Consider the following 17,455-nt stretch of genomic DNA (forward strand, 5'->3'; position numbering starts at 1 on the left):
AAAGTCACTATCAGTGGGCCAAAACAAGCATTCATATGAACACTTGCCATGTTAAAAATGATAAAAAGAATAAAATGCTGTTTCTTGACAAGAAGAAAAACAGATAACGCACTAAATAATGTCATCTGGCCTTTATGAAAATAGGTGTTGCCACCTGTAAGCCTGGGAAACAATTTGAAAGAGTCAGAGGTACAAAGGATTGCAAAGAGGAAACAAAAATATTTTCTATGTAGACTCTTCCCCTTCCATCCCCCATCGCATAAACTCTGCATACCTATAAATTTTGTCTTTATACAAAGAACAGCACCGCACAGCGAGAACAGGATTAAGCCTGCCACAGCAACTGACCTACATCTGCATGAAAAGATGTCCCTCCTCCCTCCACCCGAAGGAGCAAACCGACTGACCTGTTGCTCGTATCTTTGCTTGAGCTCTTCCAATTGCCAGGAGAATTCTTTGGATTGCTTCTCCCGCAGCGATTTTGATCTGCTTAGATCTGCTTCAACCTTTTCCATCTACATGGTAAAAGAAAGGGAATATTTAATTTTTTTTTTAAAAAGGCATAGCTTGAAACATTCTGACGTTTCTACAGTTGTTTGCAAACCATCAAAGAGGTGAATATAACTTGCTGAGAATGATAATAACACTATTTGTATGTAGTGAAAATGAATATTGAGTCACTACAGGATTATTAGTTACTTAAGGATACAGTGATCACCTATACCGTGCCACTCCCTGATTACAAAGTATTGGCTCAGTTTTTCACTCAACAGTGGTGAACATCCCATCAAAATTAAGTGAATATTTCTTCTAGACGTATTTAAGACTCAAATATATTTCACTCAAATATATTGCCTGTGGAAATTCAAGGGAAATCATGTGTGAGTCAGTGCACAAACTACACATTTAAAGTAAGTTTACATTAAATCAGTAAAATAACTTAAAAGAGAATTATTTGGCTGCAAGTAAAGTTCTCTGAAGATAGTCATCGCCTATGAATAATGAGTCCCACAGATTCCAGCACACAGCATCAAGGAAGCAATTTCATAACTCAATTAACAAAGGCTTTTGTATCAAAAGCACAACTGTTAGCTGTACATCAGGCATGTTTCCAGGGGAATATATATATATATACAGTACTACGCTGCAGCGCATACTCATCAATTACTTTTAGATCTAGGTCCCAACACAAGCAGCGAATAAACCATCTCCCTAAAAAAAAAAAAAAAGAGAGAAAATGGGTGTAGCTGTCAGGAGGAGCAGCGCTGCCACAAGTCCATCTGCTGTACCGAAAGAAGAAACGCACGAATTCCTGAACCACAAGCCAAAATCCTGTTTGGCCTGAGGGAGTGCTCCGTCTTCAACAGATGGCTTTGCCAAGCGGCCTGGACATCACTTCTAAGCCAGGGAAAGAGGAGAAGAGGCAGTACTCAGAGTGGGAAAAGCATTTTATTGGAAAATACTGCAGCAAGAGAGGAAGATACAGGACTAGGAATAGTTGGCCAGATAGAAAGTGGAAAAATAGAATAGAGAGGAACAAGTTATCCTTCCAGCAGCTCTTGAACCTCACTGCTACTATCTGCTATTAAGAAAAGGGACTCCAATGAATATTGTATGAATAATTTCTTCCGCCTCCAAACTTACTCAAGTTGCATGTTCATAGCCATATTTTACTCAGCCCAATAAAAAACAGAAAAATAAAAGATCTTGTTATTTATTAAAGGATTTTCTCTTTTTTTTTGGTAGAATATTTTCATTCTCTAAAAAAGTGAAATAGTAAAAACATATGCAAAGATGCTTTAACTCTACTAGCTTTTGTGCTTTACTCGTTAGGTCACTTATTTCCTAGAAGTGCAATGAGGGCTCTTGATCATTATTTGCCAAACCCAGGAAACACTAGATCTAAAGTACCATGACATAGTCTACGTATTGTTTCTCTTTTTGCTAGTTACTATTAGAAAAAAATGCAGATCTTACAGTTAAAAATGTACCACTCGCCCATCAGTGGGCATCAGGTGACTCTTAATAATTACCAGCCTGACAAAATAAGAAGCAGATGGCAAAAAACATCACAGAGCCAAACTAATGAATCAAATATTGATTACAAGAACTGAAAATGCCAGACCCCATCCTACTTATCTCCATAATTAACTTTACCACACACCAAAAAATGGTTTTAGAAGCCCAATATTTCTAGTGTAGTTAAAAGTACAGTATTGCTATAGCTACTACAGTTTTTGTTTTATAAGCAATACACTCCACCTAACCACAAAAAATAGAATTTTCCATTATGTTACAATCTAATGGGTGATTTGTCTGAAGAGTATGTGTGTGCAGAAGAATGAGAAAGGACAAAGCTATGAAGACAGCTTCAGTAGTGTTTCTTTGATGTATTTCCTTGAACCGTGGTTCCTGTGGAACAGTACTGCTCGATCATACAATATCATTTTCTATTTCTGTATTTTAGCATGCAAGTAGGGACAGAATAAACCCACGGCTGATTCTTGGAGTACAGCAAAATTTATTTTCAAAATTTCCCAGAACACAGCAATATTCTAAAAGAAATTTGCAGTCATTTTTAAATGACAATTGACTTTAAGTTTTTCAAATTCTTTTGCACATTTTTTTGTTTTGGATTGGTTTTGTTTGCTGTTTGTTTTTGGTTTTTTTTAAGTGAATGAAACTATTACTAGTCTTTCTAGAATTAGACTATATCCCTTTTGGAGCAGAAAGAAGGTATTATTTTAAGTCATCATGAAGAAGTTGCAGGAGAGTCTCACAGCACAGAAAATGTCAGATTAAAATTGTAAGATCTGTCATATTGCCCTCATGGGTCTAGCTGGCAGAACAAATGTTGCTTTTATAAGTTTGTTCTTGCTTTTTTTTATTTCCAAATTCTATTATTTGCTGTCTGCATGGGTCTTAAAAATATCAGCAACGCCTTACTTAATTTCTGACTTTTGTTGAAGATTTTTCAGAAAAAAAAAACAAAACTTCACGAGAACAACAAAAAGAGAATTTGCTACATTATCAGCCAGCATCCTTAGAAATCCATTACAATATCAGATTGCAGCATCCTACTGTGAACAGCAAGGCTTGGATGTGATAGGTGAGGTTGGAAAACTGAGTACACGGTCAGGTAGAATTACAAGGATGAAATATGTAGAGAGATTTCAACCACCTGAGCAAGTTAAGGAAATACTCCCTTCTCTCCCCTTCCTTTCGATCACCTGCCGTTTGTTCCTTATTTCACTCATTGTGCTGCATTTGTAAAATCCCAGGGACAACGGTTTAACTATTGTTTGCCTCATAAGGAATTTAAGACACTAAAATCTTTTTACATAAATTCCTGCTACTAATATTCAGGGACAGAAAAACGGATTTTTCTGTCCTCTGCACATGACTGCCGGCAGCCACAATGGCTCTGCCCCTGTTTAGGCTCAAACTGATTACAAGACCTCATTAGCGGAAGACAGAGTCGTTCCGAAAAGAGTAGGAAGAGACACGCATTTAAGCGGAAAATTACAAACGTTGTTCCATAGGGGTGTATAAACTAACACTTTATACTCTCACTCCTGAAAAATCCCTAATCAGTATCATAACCGCAGATCTCTTTATAACAATGACAATTCTGGCTTTGTTAGAAAGATGAAACAACTGCTAACATCCCTTTTTGACTTGCTAGCAAAGACACTACATTGTGAAAGATTTTGATGTAGCACTCTCAAGTGAAGCATGTTTCTGGCATTATAAGATCAGAATATGCTATCCTACTGAGACAGAGTTTCAGAAAGGCTGGCATTGTGACCTTCTCACCTGCTGTTTCATTTCAGCATAGACTTTTTCTGAGTTCAGCTCCACCTGCCGCTTAAACTCCTCCAGGGCAGCATCTGCCTGCTGGGCCTGCAGCCTCTGTACCTCTGTCACCCGAGTCAGCTGCTCCTCCTTCTCCCTAGAAAGTCACAGAAAATTTTCAGAGTTCAAGTATCAAATAAAAGAACAAGTGTGCTAGTGTAAAAGAGAGGCCTTTAACCCTATCAGTTTAAAATAGTATTCAGATTTCAATTTCCTGTCCCAGCTTCTGCCAAACTTCCCTTAGCAATACTTTGAAGAAGGGAATAGAAGGCTAGAGTTATTTTCGCTTTCTCTTATTGAATTTCGCACGCCTAAACACGGCGTTCATAGCTTATGACTATACCTCCATCTTCAAAGTCTGCATTGACTTGAATGGTTTACTACCTGCCGTATAACCCCCTTTTTTTAATCTTACCTTTAAAAGTATATTGCCCCCCCAATATTTAAATTAATTCCTTTTAGCATGATCATCTTCTCCCATTAAAAACAAGCAAAAAAATTATCCCAGTGCCATCTTTGCTCAGACAAGATGCAGGATTATTCACTGCTTGACATATATCAAAATGCAAAGCAGGGTAATGCGTGACATATGGTACCTTCTTAATCTACTAGAAACCCATAATGCTGTAATATCTATTCAGCCTTTAAAGTAATGACAGATGTTAAATCTTTATGCAGAGATATTTCATATTAACAGCCTATATTATCTGACATATTAAAGTCGATACATATATAGAAATGGGTTTGGGTTTCTTAAGACATCGTAGTATATCAATAGTAACGCATGTATAACACGTTACGTACATAGATGCACATATATAAACACCTAAAAAATAGACACATCCACCATATTGACACATCACAGACAAAAAAATCTGATAACTTCTAAATATTTAAGAAATTTTTATGTGATTCCTCACGTAGAAGACAATCAGGCAGCGTTGTTAACTTTCTATTACACGTTTCTGGTATCGCAGGTCAGCGGAGCTGCCTGACTTTGTGTTACAACACCGGGGAACACAATGGTGGTATCAATGGACAAAGCTGGCTCCACCAGTGGTTTGTAACAGAAGACACATTCAAACAGACCTGTGGTTGACATTTTCATTTTACAGGCAGAGGAAGTACCTCATGATAAATTTCCCATTTTGACAGAAATTATTTCCATATAAAACAAAGAATCTGACACATAAGAGACGGAAAAGACCAGCTAATTCATCTAGTCTGTCACCTTGCCAGCACTGAACTAGCTATTACAGCACTGAGCGAGCCTTTTATAAAGGTCAGGAAGCTGCCAAGCCCAAAGTTACAGTATTCACATCCTCTTCTGTGGTTTTCATACCAGACTTTGACAATGGGACAAAGAACATAATCCTACATCTTCACAAAGCGTCTGTTTGCAGCGTAGGAGAGCAGGGTAATTCTATTAGCAAAGAGATCAAAGAAATGCCACAAGCCCTGAGTAAGTGTATTACTGTTTACTTTTATAGTTTTTTCATTATGCATATTTTTAAAAAAATATTTAATTTTGGTACCTTACTCACAGCTGACGGAATAATTGAGACATAAGGAGACTGCTATTTTCAGTACAGAAAAAGGAAAATACCTTTCTTACCCAACAGAAACTGGAGCAAAACAGAACAAAATCCTGTATCACATTTTTGATGATAATTGTTTAGGGGTTTTGGTTTTGTGTTCATCGAAGACCGTGTGCAAATTTTCTTCAAATTTACTAGAGAGCATCCATCACCCCTACACAGATATGCTTTATTCCTACTGCCTCAGCAATTCCATTTTCTAAACTCCTTTGAGGGGGAAGCATATCTGTTTATTAATCTAAGCTACCATATTCTCCATTCATTTACAGGACAACAAAAATTACAGAGCAAAAAACCAACACCACCAAAATCAACATTTTTTCCCCCCATCTAAATTCAACTGGCAAAAAGACCATTTAAGGATTTAAATTTCTACTACAAAGGATCCAAAAGATCAAAATTGCAAGTACAAAAATCCTCAGACATTCCTCAGGATGGGCACACCAGTGATGCCTCCAGAGCTAAAAATGATATGAACTGTCTGATGAGTTAGTTATGCATCGGCTCTAGCTGCAAAGGCATTTGGCTCAATTATCCCCCTGAAACCCGTGTACTAGGGAGCTGCTGAATATAGAAATTTTTAAGTTAATAGCTGTTTGATACTGAATTACGGTGAGCACGTCGTTCCCCTCTCCCACAACAAAATCTACTAGCAGTTCACAGGAAAGAATATGTAAGAGGCTGAACTATCTGCTGAGCCCTACGTACGGCTCAGCACCCTGAAAGAGAAGACGGGAAGCGGGCAGCAGCACGGTTCACCAGCGGAGCACTACCCACGTGTGTTACCTTGGAGGAAACACCGAGAGGGGAAAACCTCAGCTTCTCCTCCCAAAGATCCTTAATTCAGTTATGGGCACTGGGTAACAAACCTCCCTCCCCGCAAAATACATCTAATACTTCCACTCCACACTGGAAACAAAACCAAAAACCGACGCTTATTCAAACATATCCCCACTGATAAGTGTCAAGAGACACCAGAAGCACATTTTTGGCCCAGTCAGGTGGAAATGCAACAAACCTAAATGTAAAAGGACAAGATGTCAGTCCTTGTGCTGTTAGTGAGCCTTCAAATTTATGCGTCTTCTTCCTGAGGAATATATTTTTATTTTGAAATATTATGATGTAAACTTTTAGGAATCTGGTTTTATGCACCTTCCTTTCTTTTAAGGACTTAATCCCATGAATAAATGCAACATCTCATTATAAACAGGAATAAAACTTCATTTTTTAAGGATGTGGGAGCTAGCTCTCTCTACTTTTTGTGCAGTTAAGATTTGTACAGAAGCTTAGAAAACATGTACAACAATGGACCACGGTTCACAAATATAAGAAAAGCTTTACTTTTTTTTCCCAAGACACTGAGCAATGTGCCTTGCATGAAGCACTAAAATATTCACTTTGAAGATTATTTTTTTCAGTTGGACTAGTTGTGGGGCTGAATACAATACAATTACATCACTTAAATCCCTTAAAGCTGAGCCGGCTTGAATATAAAAATAGGGAGAATTTACTCTTTGGCCCCAATTTAAAAAGCAGCAAATTCCTCTTGTTTCAGTGTATAAAGGATATGGCAACAGAATTAACAATCTTACACAGCACAAACTATCTCAGTGAAAGTTGACTATGAAGTCCAGAATTGCAATTTCAGAAAGTAGCACTCTGAAATGTACTGATAAATGGAAAATATAAACATCTTACATACTACTTCTTCATGCTTAATCATAAATATTTTCCTTGCTTCGTAAAATGTCTTCCAAGAGGTAACAACTAAACACAGTAAGACATTACAGCATTGCAAGTCAAGTTAATGAAACACAGGGCAATCCAGTGATTTACAGGAGAGGTTAAATAAACTCAAGATGTCCCAGCAAACGTAGTATGAACCACCACTGTCACTCGCAGGGTTCTCACCATTCCCTGTACGAAAGCAAGCGCTGACCAACAGCAAACAAGAGCAGGAGATGCACCTGTCTTGGTCTCAGCCTCTTCAACAAATTAAAACATTTTAGATTGCATCTAAGCTTACACATGTACAAGATGTGTACCTCCACGAGCTACATGTGGACAACGTCTGTGGACAGCGAGTTTCACACCCCATTAGCAAATCTGCACACATACTCCCTGTGCGTAGTTTAGACAGCTTTTCAGTGATATAAAAAATAACTAGGTTGTGAAACTCCTGATGTTTTCATATAAAAATTATACCAGGCTTTAATTCGTGAATATGCAAATTCTTTGCCAGGTTTTCAAATACTGCTGGCAGCAGTGAAAACCCGCAGTTGTCCAAACAGACCGTTGTTTCCCAACTGTACTGGAGCACAAAAGCGGAGCAAGGAATTTCTATGGTAAGGATACATTTTGCCACTGAATAAGCTTCTGAAACTTAGATTCTGATGGACTCCACAAGAGGGAGAGGCTTCATCTCTCGTCTAAGTCTATCACAGGTTAGTATGACTCTAGGTTTATGCCTGTAGATAAAAATGAGTCTTGCTCTATAAGGTTGAGGTACGGGAAAAGCAGAGTAATGGCTGAGCCTTCAGTCCCACTGATGAAGCCGAGATCTTCAAAGGGTGATCTGCTCGGAAAGGCCAGGCTCTCCTGCTGATTACCCTGATGATCCTGCATTACATATATGCGCTGATCCTATGTATTTAGATTTGCCGTACTTACACAAGTCTTTGACCATTCCTTCCTCTCCTTCTCAAATATTAATACTTCTGAGGGAAAACTGCTTCACTACCCACCCAACTGCAAACTATTCACTTGCTGGAAGGCAGCTGAAGAAGGATATTGCTGGATTTCTTTCTAAACAGCTTTCCTTTTTATTTGTCGACACAAGAAATAAAAAATTGACTCTTTTACTAATCTGTGTTGAAACAAAATCAGTTATCACCTTTATATAGTCCATTTAGATTTAAAAAAAACCTATATAAACACATGTTCCCAAAGGAGAACACAACTCACTAGACAACATAATCCACAGCATACCGAGTAGCTAAAAACATAACCTTCATCAAAACATACACAATCTTCCCACGCAAAAGCAAAATTCAGGAAATTTACCTTAGTATCTTCTGTGTATAAGCTACAGACACATGAGTACCCATCCAGTATACGGACACATATATAGGATTTTTGTATACGGAACTAGAAGTGAACCCACGATCCTGCTCCTGATCCCAGAGGGACTCTCACATGGAAGGGCCCTGATACTGGCAGGGCTCCACATGAATGCAGCGGTTCATCGATTCATAGCCAAATGCAAGATCCATGACACTACTTTTAGCTGGGTGCAACAACCACTAAAAAACACTCCATGCAACAGCCTCTCTAATTTAATTTCTAGAATGCAGGCTATTTCAACTACATAAATGATGTATTAAGGCCTAAAGTACCATTTATTTGTAGAAAGAAGGGGTTACTTCTTTAGTTTATAGTTACAGAAAAATGCCTCGGTAGTAATACCAATTCTCTGAAATACACAAAAAACAATTTTACTTTTCCTGCTCTACTATTTTTAACAAATAGTGATAGTTAAGTAACAGCTTTCTGTGTAAATTACATATTGGGCCTAAATGCACCCATCTTAGCTGTGGTTAGAGTATCTGAGTGTGGAGGCAGTTATTACCAGCAAACAATGAGGAACAACGAGGGCTCTCCTACAACGTGAGCGCCCACACATATGGAATATGTGCAGAACACTTCTTTTTGGTGTGGAGAGGAAGAAAGACAGTGTGAAGTCATTCAAGCGGAATGATAACTAAACCAAAGCCAGATCAAAGGAACGAAGAAGAAAGACTGAAATGTGAAGCTGAAATATTTATTGCCTTCAAAACATCATCCCTATCCTGTCCCTGGGCACTTTAATATTTCGAAGTTGTTAGAAAGCATTCTAACTTATTTCATCATTTCAAAGAAATAAAGCCAAAAATATAAAGTAGAGAACAATTTTATCTTTCGGTCCCTGATTTTAAGTATAAGATGAGCTTGTCTTTATGAGAAAAAGCACAAATCCACTTATAAATTGTTTACAGTTTGCATAATTTGAGATGTTAACATCAAAAAGCAGGTCTGCATTCCTTCAAGTAAGCTATAACAATGAATGATATTTATAATACAATCATTATTTTAAACTATATACTTATGTTTTAAATAAATCATGAGATAACATTAACAAACTAAACCACTACTTAAAGCCGTTAATGAATTTAGAGTAAATAATATTCCACGTGTGTAGTATCACACTTCTGTGAAATAAGAAAAATAATGCATTACATTCAAAATTAATGGCTCACAAATTAACTAGACATTGGTTAAACACACTAATTATTATAACTATTTCTCATTATAATAATGACAGGGTACTGTTGTGCTAGGTGCTATGCAAACAGAATAAAACCAGCAACTGCAAAATGATGAATGAGATGTGGGTTAAAAGGCTGGGCAAGTGTTGTAAATGTGGCTGGAAAGGAAAATGTTATAATTTTGCTCAACACTGCAGAAACTGTCTCCAAGGTTTAGATACACCACATATATGAAAGGCCACAGAGGCTCAGTTATCACGACAGGAGGATTAGAACAGAGATTAATAGTCATGGCTTTTACGTGCTGAGATGACAGCTAAACCTCAACAAGGAGAACACGGAGGGAAGAATTAGAGAGACAGGTGTAGATAATGGCTCAGATAAAAGGAGACAAGCCTGTAATTAAAAGGTGGACCAGAAAGTCAGCAGCACAGATAGTAAATAGATTCATGAGATACCCAGAGAAGAGGTGCAAAGAAAGAAGAGATAGGGATCAGGGAACAGTGCTGTGGCACGGAAAGCTGGCGGGCAAATAAAATAAACCATCTGAAGGACAAACTATGGGAGAGATCACCAGGCAGAGGAGGAGAGCCAGGCAAGAAGAATCACTTAGCACTAACAAAGAACAGCCCAAGGTGCGTTATGAGTGAGAGAACCAACAGTGGTTGGCAAATCAAAGACGACAAGGATGAAATAACAGTATTACAACTGTCTCCAATTTTTCCAATACAGAATTGTAAATGAAACATCTAACTAATTACTTCAGCTTAAAACATGCCAGGTTTACTATTTCAAAGAGGTGCTGATAAAAACATCCTGGGTCAAAAAGCCTTTAATAAAATAAATTATTTCCCACCAATCCTGTTTCTCTTCTAGCCTTAGACAATGATGACTACACCACCAAACACCAGTTTTGAGCAAGCAAGTAAAGAATCCAAAAAGCAACCATATCACTCGCTTATACAAGAAGGTACAAGGATACAGTCTTCATTCTGTCATTCTACATATTTAAGGTAACTATTTTTGTGGCTAAAATAATTGTACTACTATAGTTTAGGATTCAGAATAATATCATCCGTGTTGTAATGGATGATATAGTAACTCAGTACTGAGGAATGATGAGGTTATCAGTTTCTTCTTTCTAAGAGACTGGTATGGGAGACATGGATTTTCACATTATTTTTTTCAATAAAAGTACTGTTTGAAATATTAACTTTAACTCCTCAATGAACGTTGGTTGTGTTGTTGATGAAGCTGGAGGAAAGTTGTACAAAGTATGTAAAAAGTAAAAGTAAACTTAAGATTACCAAGTGTAACTGAAGTCTAGCAATCATAATCATCTAGCAACAACAAAAGGAACAAAGTCATTCCTTGTACTATTTTTGTAGATAGTTTTTAACTGACCCAAAAAAGGTGACAGCCTGAAACATTTCATGCTTATTAAAAATCAGTAATTAAATTGAATCATCTGTAAGACTTTCTGTAGCCAACTGAAGGCTCTTGTCATTTCATCAATGTTTTGGGCACTATATAGTCTGGAAATACACTGCACTGAATCTAAAAGATACGCTAATGTAAAAGGGAAGCCTTTCGGAATAATAAAGGAACAATTCTGAGATTTGTGTTAACCACTTTTACATTCATTTAGTGAGGTCAAAACCTATAGTCCTTAACTACATTAATTATTAGAATAGCAATTTACAGCAGTTAACCTAAGTGCCATAGCATGATACACTGATGCTGTTCATCTCACAAGACAATACTTTTCATTTCATACAGCTATATATTATATTGAAGCATTTTCATAGTTGGTATCATTGAAAAGATGTCATATGATATCTCTATAACCATCTTGAGGGACATAACCGTCCCATAGACAAGGATTAAAAAAATCAACTGTTACTTTTTTTCGTACAACTGGAGCTTTCCTTTAAATACATATTTCATTATTGCCAGTAGGTCTCCAGAGAAACTGGTGAAAGAAAATGAAAGGCTGTAAATAGTTAACAGAACACTTTATTTTTTCTTTTAAGTGAGACTATTAAATAAAGCTACCACATTTTTTTGTCCTCTGTTCATACTTTACATTGTGCCCCCTAGAGTGAGGGTTATGTCAGCATGTTCACTAGGGCTACAGGAATGTTTACAATATGCTGGAAACTTTGACTGGTTTTCCTCTAAAAGGTTTCAGATGCTCAAACAGAGCACCAAGTGGAGAACAGCTGGCTGTTTTTCCACTGATTCTTAGAGGAGGGGAAGAAAAAAAAACCCCACCAAAAACCACACAGCCCTGTTTTAAAGAGTAAAATTATATCCAAACTCTTCAGCCACTTAACATTACCACTGGTTTTAAATCACAAAGTTTGCTTTTTTCATCATATTGCAACTGTTGCAACAAGACGACATTTTAATAAAAGAGAATGATGAACACAACAAACATGAGTATAAACTCTTAACAATGTTCTTTATTGCAACATTTGGAATTAAAGACAATGCCTTCTCATATTTCTTTAATTATTTCCGGCTTTAAATAGTAATAGCTTTTCCATTCCTACAAGAATTCCTCCACACACAAATACTTCATTTTCAAGGAAAAATGGAATTAACTACAGGAAAACAGCTACACTTAGGCAATTATCCTAAAAACATTAACAACAACAAGCAATTATTCAGAATCTGGATTCAACTTAGAGGAGCAAGAAAGGAAAAAAATCAATTTGTGGTTAAAGCTATCACTCCATTTATTTATTTATCATCGTATTCATGATTATCATGCGGTCGTATTCTTCTGCGTGCAATGGCATTTATGACATCCACCAGTACAGGAAGTCTACACAACACAATCCATACAACAGTATGCTGAAGAAGCAGCTGTTTGAAAACAAAGTTCTCAAGGGGTTTGGTATCATTAAATTCTCAAAATCCACTGTAACTCACAGCTTTTTAAAAAACATCATTTCTGTATATTTTGAAAGTCCAAATTTAACTTTTTTTAAAATGTTGGGATCCAACATAACAGCAAATGCAGAATTATACAACTGTAACCTGCAAAATAAAATGAAATTATATTCACTGCTATTTATTCTATCTGCTTCTGCCATCTATCTTCACGTTTTCATTTATCCTTGCCTTCATCCGTTTCCCTCTTTATTAGCTCAGAAGCATTATGTATACATTTATTTCTCTCAGATTTATGTAGCCTCAATTCTTTTACATTGTCCCTTTTACAATAATGCAGGGAAAAGAGAAATTACACAACATCACGGGAATTTTGCAAGAGATTAGTAATCTCAAAGAGTAAAAGACCCTTACATAAAACTTCTGGTGCTAAAATTTGATACATTTTTACACATTCTCAACACAGCAGAAAGAGCCTTTCAGGCCAAACAAATCCAGGCCTTCTCTTTGTATACCAAAGAAAACGATACAATGAAAAACGAGTCATTACACAGCCATAGCTGTAGGAAAAAGTAGAACAGAGATTCTACAAGGGACCATCTTGTCCTGTTCCCATTTTTGTCTTGTCCCCATTTCACCAATACAGGGGAACTGTGGAAAACACCAGGCAGAATGCCTGCTGGAGGCGGACAAGCAGTCTCCAAACAAAAAACAAAACAAACAAAAAAAAAAGCAAAATACTCAGGGCAGCATGATAACAGGATCACGTAAACTCAAATCATTCCACTGCACCAGAGTCCAAACCAGACGGAAGCCCTGTGGAAGTACAAATGAGGGGAGATGGGAACGTAGTGAACCTCCACGTAGCTGCAATCCAGGCATCCCTTTTGTCAGGGATTCAGGCTGAAGTTGCAGCATAATTATAATTAGATTTCTTCTTGCAGAACGTACTGACACTAGCTTCTGCTTTTGAGTAAGCATGATATCAAAGCCATTCTCCCAAGGCTTTACAAGCCTGAGAAGAGCTCCAGCTCCATTGCTCCATATATCTTGTGACGATGTCAAGTAGGGAACAAATGATTCAGAATAACCAAATGACTGGCAAACCGCACTAGGAGATGACAAGTAGAAGCCCTTTGAATAAAGAAATGACTAAAGTTTCAAGAATAGTAACTGGTGGAAAAAAAATAATTGTTATTTCCTTCCCAAAACAGCATTTTTCCAACTTGTTTTAGTAAATACAAGTGCAAATGCCTTTTTTCAGATACCTCTGTGAGACAAAACCTTGTAGTAGTAATAACTGTACTATACACAAAAACTGAAATTTCAAATATAAATTAGTATCACTGAACCACACTTGACAAAGTCTCTAGAAATAGTAGTCCAGCATCAGCACATGGAGGTATAAAGAACTGACACAGCTATCACACTGGGAATAACGAAAAGCGATGAAATATGTCTTTTTAAGTCTACAGTGAGGAAACTCCATGGCACCATCCCCAAAGAGAAATCAACTTCTTTTCCTTGATTCTCATGTCAAGGATTCCCAGAGAAAACATGTGCATGTACGCAAGTATATATGGGAAAAGAAACATAAATAATTTTCATTTCTGTATTTTATTGAACATCTACATGCGCCACCTTCACACCATGCCTTTGGTTGAAAAGACTTTGAAATGTTTTGGTCTGCCATCTAAAACAAATCACAAAATACTGTGAAAACTGTATGTGCGTGCTTTAGAAACTGTGGTAAAAATACAAATCTATTAACAGATAGGAGCAGCTTTGCTGGTTTCTGGAAAGATTAGCTCGTCTTTCTTCCCCAGAAGAGTTTTAAACAAGTTCAGATGAGGGGTAGAGAAGCAATGGAGAAAAGAGGTGTTGCTAGTTTCTTATGTAAACAAACAACTTTATTAAGTGACTTTCGATAAACCAGCTGCTAAACATTTGCTCTGTATCATCACCACTTGCAAAGTGCTGAGATTTGGCTCCGTAGGCAGGTTTAAAAAAAAAGGCAAAGATTGAGAGAAAGAATGTTACGAACCATTTAACTGTAGTGTGCACGCATTCCTTGACATTTCAATGTTCAGTTACAATGTCTACACCTGTAGAGGCAACAGCTCATTTCATTTCTCCTAACATGACTTTTTAAAAACTGTGTCCTTCAATCACACTACAGAATAGAAGAACAAGAACTCAGAAAAGCTGTATTTCAGTAGCATAATAAAATACTAGTTTGTGTATGAGACACGCAAACCAAAAAGCATTAAATCAGATCCCATAATTATTTCCAGTATGGGAGAACCATCACAACCATTATCCTGAGAAACCAGCAGCAGCAAGGTGGTCTGCACTTCCACGCAGGTGACAGATGACAACAGCCTCAACTCTTACGTATGTTTATAGTTTAGTCCAAAATCTCCATCTCAAGATGGACAAACTTTATACGTCTATGCAGTCATAAAGCTATTACGGACTCCAGAATGGAAGCGGCAAAAACCAAACCACATTACAACTGAGGTGGTCTAAATATACGCTGTATTCACACTTCAAAAAACCTGTAGCTATAACTATTTACTTACACAATCAAATCCTCCCTTCTTTACTGTTTCATCTTTAGGGTTTTATATATTATTACTAATAATACATTTTATGGTTTAGGGTTGGACCTGATCTCAAGGGTCTTTTCCAAACTAAATGATTCTATGATTCCAATAACATATAAGTGGACTTCAAACTAAATGCTGTAAAACAAACGTTTCCTCCTGTACACCTGACATCCTCCTTGATGTAGGTCAAGCTGGCAGCTATACCTCATACACTGATGGAGTATATAGATACTAATAATGCACATGGCCGTTCTGCTCTTTCTTTTGATCATAAAAGAGATTTTTACCTCTGATCTTAAGCAACTATGTTCTAAGTTTCTCTGTTTATCAGCAAATAAATGAGGCCAGCCTTAAAGTATACACACTTCTGCTGGCTGCAAATAATGCCTGGCACAGAACTGTGATACTTCCACGGGAAGCCTTTGGGATCATTGCTATGACTACCATGCTAACACTAAATTCTGAATATTTAAATTGTGAACATAATATATACTTCTCATCTCCAAGGTCCTTACTGAACACGCACTCTCACTGGTGTTTCATGAAATTACTACTATAATTATTTCTGAAATTTTCACCATGCCTAGGAAGATGGTTGTCTGTAGTTTACAATGCTATTTTGGAACCAAAAGAAACAGTAAAAAAGGAAAGGTATTATTTTTAAGAAAATAGAACCTTCAATATGCCTTCAAACAATTCTATAGTCAGAGGGCTAGAGTTCAACTTCTTTATTTTGAGGGCCAATATCAACAGAGGTCAGTATTTAGTGCACCAAATGTTGAAAAGAGATGTAACTTAATATTTGTGATCGACACATTAAACTGACTAAAGCATTAACAGCTCAGAATGTTTGCATCTTTTTATCAAAACAAGTTAGATGCAACTTTTTTTAGTAATTAAGACAGATATTTACTAAAAACTGCTATTTACAGACACAGCAAGTGTCTTCATAGCCAGAGAATGTGCAAAGCAGGTCCAAACCGAAGGGAGCTTAACCACTGAAACATTTTAAACTTGATAAAATTATCAGTAAGTGATAAATACTGCAGTCTAACCTGATCATTTCTATCATTATGAAAACACTTTTTTTCTTTTTTTTTTTTTTTTTTTAAACACAATTATTTATTGTGGAAAAGAGCCATTTGTTAGGTCTTTAGGAAAAGTGCATAAATCCTCCACCTGCAATACAGCGGTTGGGAACCTTACTCAAGTACAGATCAGGTAAGTAAAGTTGCTTCAAAGATAATCACTGAAATGGAAGTAAGAGTAAAAACGGTCAAAGAGCCTTTAACGTACATGTCCTAGCCTCATTTTTAAACCACATCAAGGCCATGCTTGTTTCCAGTTCCCTAAACGGCCACAAGTCTCTAAGCTTCTACATTTCAATTCTTCAATAAAATGGGAAATGTTTCCCCACAGCCTAGTAAGTTAAAATTATGAAAGAATTGGTTATTAAAATATTAGCAGAGGCAAAATAAATATTTTTAATAAATAGCTGTCCAAATTTCACACAGCAAGACACAATAGATCATGTTGAGAGCTACTCTGGATAACAGCGTTGTATAAAGTCAGCAAGACTTTTTCTTTCTCTTCCATGTAATTTCTTCAGCAACAAATGGGTACAGATTTTTTTTTTCTTAATTTTTTTCTGTTGTATTCAACTCAGTCTGTAGTGTGACAAATTGTAATATAACTATACACCTCTTTATTTCCTATTCCTCCACTTAAAATAAAAGAGATAAGAACCGCAGAGATTTAGCCCATTTGTAACCCACTTTCATGACACATTTTATGCAACCAAACTAAAGGGATTAGAGAAACAACCTTTCCCCCCCAAGTAATTACACAGTAGCATTTTAAGAATACTTTGTTATTATATAAATGCAGTTTCAATGACATTCTAGAAAAACCCTTGGAGCACTTCTTATAGTGACTTTTGCTACTAGGCAATGCCTATGACATGCATTGCTAAACTAAACATAAAGTTTGTATCTACAAGTCACCACCAATAGTCACGAGTACTAGAGTAATTCTTTTGCAAAAGATTTGTTTTTGACAGATATTTCTACCATAAACTTCAGAAGAAGAAAAAAAACCTTCCATAAACTATGTAAAACCCTATTCAGTATTAAAACTCTGGCAACACTATTTTTTTTTAAGTGAAAGATACTTTTATAAATGTGGATTTTAC

General features: G+C 36.7%; 1 protein-coding gene across 1 annotated transcript in view; it reads right to left on the bottom strand.

Annotated features, from left to right (window-relative positions):
* Window positions 1-17,455, bottom strand: part of CEP112 (centrosomal protein 112) — a 174,881-nt gene that overhangs the window by 104,779 nt on the left and 52,647 nt on the right. The window contains exons 18-19 of the mRNA XM_050908422.1: window positions 3,817-3,952; window positions 408-515 (exon numbers count right to left, since the gene is read on the bottom strand). Coding sequence (XP_050764379.1) covers window positions 408-515; window positions 3,817-3,952 — 244 coding nt within the window. The remainder of the gene's footprint in view (window positions 1-407; window positions 516-3,816; window positions 3,953-17,455) is intronic.

Source organism: Gymnogyps californianus, chromosome 19 (assembly GCF_018139145.2).
Source record: "Gymnogyps californianus isolate 813 chromosome 19, ASM1813914v2, whole genome shotgun sequence".
In the NCBI taxonomy this organism is placed as follows: domain Eukaryota; kingdom Metazoa; phylum Chordata; class Aves; order Accipitriformes; family Cathartidae; genus Gymnogyps; species Gymnogyps californianus.